General features: G+C 36.0%; 1 protein-coding gene across 1 annotated transcript in view; it reads right to left on the bottom strand.

Annotated features, from left to right (window-relative positions):
- sws (patatin like phospholipase domain containing sws) overlaps positions 1–5000 on the bottom strand; it is a 38230-nt gene that overhangs the window by 25086 nt on the left and 8144 nt on the right. Inside the window, exons 5-11 of the mRNA XM_086545682.1 lie at positions 3557–3677; positions 2980–3338; positions 1548–2080; positions 1263–1394; positions 976–1099; positions 636–792; positions 239–400 (exon numbers count right to left, since the gene is read on the bottom strand). Of these exons, the coding sequence (XP_086401808.1) occupies positions 239–400; positions 636–792; positions 976–1099; positions 1263–1394; positions 1548–2080; positions 2980–3338; positions 3557–3677 (1588 nt within the window). The remainder of the gene's footprint in view (positions 1–238; positions 401–635; positions 793–975; positions 1100–1262; positions 1395–1547; positions 2081–2979; positions 3339–3556; positions 3678–5000) is intronic.

Consider the following 5000-nt stretch of genomic DNA (forward strand, 5'->3'; position numbering starts at 1 on the left):
AAAGTGACAGATGTCCTATCGCTTGAATAAATTGATCCAGAATGAAAGGAAAAGAAAAAAAGAGCTGTCTATATTCCCAAAACTTACACCATTTTTAATTTTGCATAACTGAGACCAACTCATTAGTCTTAAATAATTGCACAATAATTGAAAAAAAAAAAAAAAAAAAAAAAAATACAAAGCAAATAAAAAAAAATAGTATATACAAAAAAAAGTCTCCCCTCCAAATGCAGCTTACCAATAGAAAGGAGAGAATGATACAATTCTAGAGTAAACTGAGAGAGCGGTACATCTTCTGAAACAGGAACTATGGCCACTGTTGAGTAATTGCTTTGAGAAGGTCGCTGTTCAATATTGAGCCCAAGAGGTGCAGGGGAAGTAGATGTAGATTTCCATGAGCCTGATGAAAAAAGTTTTTAGATTCTATATAGGAAAAAATCATGTTTCTGTGAAAGTTCATAAACATATATAAACCAAACATAAAATACAAATATACAACCTAAATCTGTTTTATTTTTACCTTACTGACAGATAAATCACACTACTAATTGTACATATTATAGGGACAATTGTCGCACTCAATAGTAACTAGCTGCAAGCTGGAAAAACACATTACTTAATAAAAAAGGACTTACCAAGAAGTCTTTGCCCTAGTAGCTTTATCAACCTAGTCATCACAACTGGATGTTTCAGCTTGATGATGTTAAAAAGACCTTCAGGCAGTTTTGCCAATTCTGAATCTCGCACAGCCATAACAGTTGTACTACGGTCAGTCTGTGTTAACAACTCCACCTGTTGGACGAATATTAGTTTCAATTAGTCATATATCAATATAATTTAATAGCCAACAGAATATTCCAGCTAAGATATCAATTGCCTTCTTCTCAAAATATCCTTCACTCATAACCATATTCATCAGTCTTCAAATTCCTTATGGCACTAATATCTCTGTTAGAATCATTACCCATCACTTACAATTCCAACAAGATCACCCTTGCCATATTCAGCTACTACTTCTTTCCTGCCATCTTTTAAGGTGATAACTGATCGTAAACGACCACTTAAAACAATGTAGGTTGCATCCGTTGTCTGGCCTTGTCTGCAAGAATCAAAATTATACATCATTATGTATGTATCTAAGTTTATTTTATTTCTTGTTTCCTTTATAAATACTTCTAATTCAAAATCAACTTAAAGTCCTCATAATGTCCTCACATTCTATCAATCTCTTTTGCTGACCTCTTGTTCCATGTTTAACTTACTTGTAGAGTGCTCGGCCAGCCTCAAGGTGCTCCCAGTCAAGTGCGAAATCAATCTGTCTCACAAAGGGTGACATTCGACGCAGGACAGTGTTGGCAACATGCAATACAACTTCTGGCGTTTTCTTGATGATACTGTGGACATTTAACATCATCATTTCTCCTTTCCTCTCATACATTACAATAGTATTGATGAACAAAACTTCATTGTAAAATATAACTCAAGATTAAGATTTAATTCTGCCATGATTTCAATCAGCAATGCAAAATGAACTTCACAGAACTCACGCATAAAACGTTTCTTTGCTGATGGATGCCACTCGAGCTGAATGTTTTGCCTTTACTGTAAAGAAAGAAGGGTCTCCAGAAAGCACAGCCAAGCCTCCCACTAGGTCCCCTGGATGTGCAGTGAAGAGAAGAACATCGTCAGGAGTGTCGGGGGCATGCTGGGACACTGTCAGTGTACCCGTAAGAATGTAAACCAAGGCTGCTTCTTGCATCGAATCCTGCTTCATGAGGAAGGACCCAGCCGGCACATCTCTCACCTGCACAGCTCCCTTCAAGATCTCATCGGACTCCAGGTGTAAGAGCCCCTGGAATTTTTCCGTGGCCAGTTTCAAGGTATGGGCATCATCTTTCTCATCCTTTGGGTCAACAAGGACAATCTTGCGCTGGCTCCCTTGTCTCACTGGTGTCTCTGGACCATGGTGTTCCCCATCATCATCGCCATCGCCGTCAGGGGTTGATAAACTGTCCCGTTTTACCTTGTTAGGAGATGCTAAGGAAGGGACGATGTTGCCTGTGCTTCCTCTTCTTGGCACCTATAAGAACATAAACATATGAAAAGTATTAAAGATATAATTCTCATTTTTTGGTAATATCATTTCATAGCAAAAGCAAGCTTTTCCTGTCTTCAACCTCAAATTTTTATAATTGTTTATCATACAATTGTTGTTCATTCATGAAAAAAAAATATCTAATCCATTCAGAAATACACATTTGCTTTTTCACATTAATGCAGAATACAAGGTGGGAAAAAACAAAGATAATCTACACACTACACAGAAATAATGTGTTTCTTAAAAGCTGTTTCAAAAACAGAAAACATTGCAAACTGTAATGTGCTACTAACAAAGAAAAGATGTAAATTAAAAAGAGAGCAAAGACTTTTTTTTTAGATGAATTGAAGCCACAATAAAAATAAAAATTTTCTTAAAAATCCACTTTAGTGTTACTAGCAAAGACATACTGCTCATGCCATAGCATTATGTAAATAAAAAAAATGCAGTGTGTGAGACAAAAGAAAAAGAAATAAAAACTCTTTGGTACATACAAGCTGTGTTTCCATAGAAAGAAAAAGACAAAAGAAAAATCTTTCAGCTGAAGTCGGTGTTTTATATCTCCACATTAAGTCTACTAATAATTTCAAGTATTATCATAGTTCTTGAAATCAATATTGATATTTTTCTTATGAACTGTGTTGGACAACAATTTATATTCGTAATTCACTTGCTTCCTTCCTTCTCTTTCTTTCTCATATTTTTTTTTTATTTCTCTAATCATGGTATTTTTCATTTGCTTAAGAAGTACGATTATTAATTATCATACTTCTTCATTTGCATACATTTATTTGCTTTTGAAATGAAACAACTGTGTTTTTTTAATCATCTGTGTATAATTGAAAAAAAGAAAAAAAAAATGCCCAACAGTCCCAACTTACCTTGTTTATAAGCTCTGCTGAAAGCCCAAGATACTGATGAAGTGCCATGAAGGTCACACGCATCAGTCTAACCATGATGATCTGAATAACACGTACAAACATGTCAGGGTGTTTGCGGAATGTCTCCTCAAAGACTTTTACAGGAAACTTCATTACAATGGAGTCTTCTTCTGCTTTGGCCTCAACTGTTTTGTATGGCTGTGGGTGGCCAGTCAAGACATCACAGAAAGACAGGAGTGAGATGATAGATTCTCCAGGTAAAACTTCTTTAAGTGTAAAGGCGGTAGTGCCATCTGGCTCACACACATATACACTTAAACGTCCAGTCTGCACTATATAAATATTTTCATCTATCTGACCTGCAAACACAGGGACAAAACATGGATTTAGTAATGAGAATGTGGAAATAAATATCTTCGACACTAGTTCCACACATATTACAGCTTTATAAAAAAATCTAAGTTTTATCTCTATTTCCTTAGTACATTTCACGTGGAATACAGAAATCCTTCAATTAATGTCAGATAGCTGCTATATGAATACAATGCATATATAAATATGTATAAGCTCTACTCACCAACACTAAAGAGTGGCTGTCCTTTATACAAATGAATTGTCTGGACACTCTTGCATAGCTCCAAAAACAATGGCATGTCGAAGTGACCAAAGACCCTGGGGGAAAGTAATTTATTGACAGGCTAGCCTTCTAAAAAGTTATAAATAAATAGTCATACCAATATCTTTTCTAACCTTAGTTTCTATACCTATTTACATCTATTGCAAGTGAGCAGAAACATATGTTTTGAGAGCATCTGAATTAACACTGCCTACTGGCTGATGAATCGTGCAGCCTCAAAAGACCAAACTCAATCAGTAACAAGAACAATGCACATGTCAGTCAATAAGAAATGTCAATTCAAATTTCTGAATGGGTATACTTAAACTAGACCAAATTATACTGTAATTTTAGGTCCCAAAATCAATAATCAATTCTATGCTAATGTAATCCCAATGCTAATAACATGACACATGTGGTCTGATGCCAAGGTTATAGCAATCCGGTATGAACCCAAATGGAAGTCTTTAGAACCAGAAAAGACAATTATAAGAGAAAAATTAATTCTGGTAACCCCTCAGTCACCAACACTCAAGCTCAACTGATGTTTTGGAGTGTGGAAGCTCTGTCTTGCAGCATAGCTGTCCTGGCAACTTACGAGATTCTTTCCACTTTTTCTGTTTATTGTATTAACCCATTCACGACTGGGCTATTTCGGATCTAAATGGTCGGTATGCCAGGGTATTCTAACACATAAGCCTAACGCCTCGAGATTCCCGGGCGCACTAGCCGCGAGCGAGTGCTGTACGCCATATCACCCGGCACGCCGGCCATGACTAAATATCTAATTGAGGCGTCTGACCCAAAAACCACTGAACGTGATAGCAAGTCAGCCGGCGCAAATGGGTTAAATATATTTTACTAGAATTCTTCCTAGTGTCCATTCTTTGTTGAGGTAGGGTGAGTTTTGTCCCTTTGTATTGCTTCCCTTGTTTTGGATTAACAGTCTGCTCCCTTTATTTCTCCCTTTGTCTACCCCTACATTCATCCTACATTCTCGCTGGATGGGGATAATCAGAGAGCTCCTTTACAGACTCATGTTTCCTTTGCATTGATGCAGTTTTCTACAAGATGAAAGAATTCATGGCATGGTCTCTTCACCCGTAAGCTTTTTGTGATATACAGAAAACCAAGTAGATTCACAGCAACAATTTACACACAGAAACACACTTTAGTATCAAATAATATCATTTCTCAAATTTTCTTGAGTAAGTGCTATATATTAATCATGTGTAGTGCCTACATATAGAACTGAACTCAACAACCAATAGTATAACTGCTTGGCAATCAATATCAAATATAACAATAATGTTGGCAAGTTATTACAAACAGCTAAATCTATTTATAATAATTTTTTTTGAAAAACATCATCCTTCAATAATCATTTTAGAAAATTCAATATAAT

Source organism: Penaeus japonicus, unplaced genomic scaffold (genome assembly GCF_977035675.1).
Source record: "Penaeus japonicus unplaced genomic scaffold, GWHDUDI00000001_assembly GWHDUDI00000002, whole genome shotgun sequence".
NCBI lineage: Eukaryota > Metazoa > Arthropoda > Malacostraca > Decapoda > Penaeidae > Penaeus > Penaeus japonicus.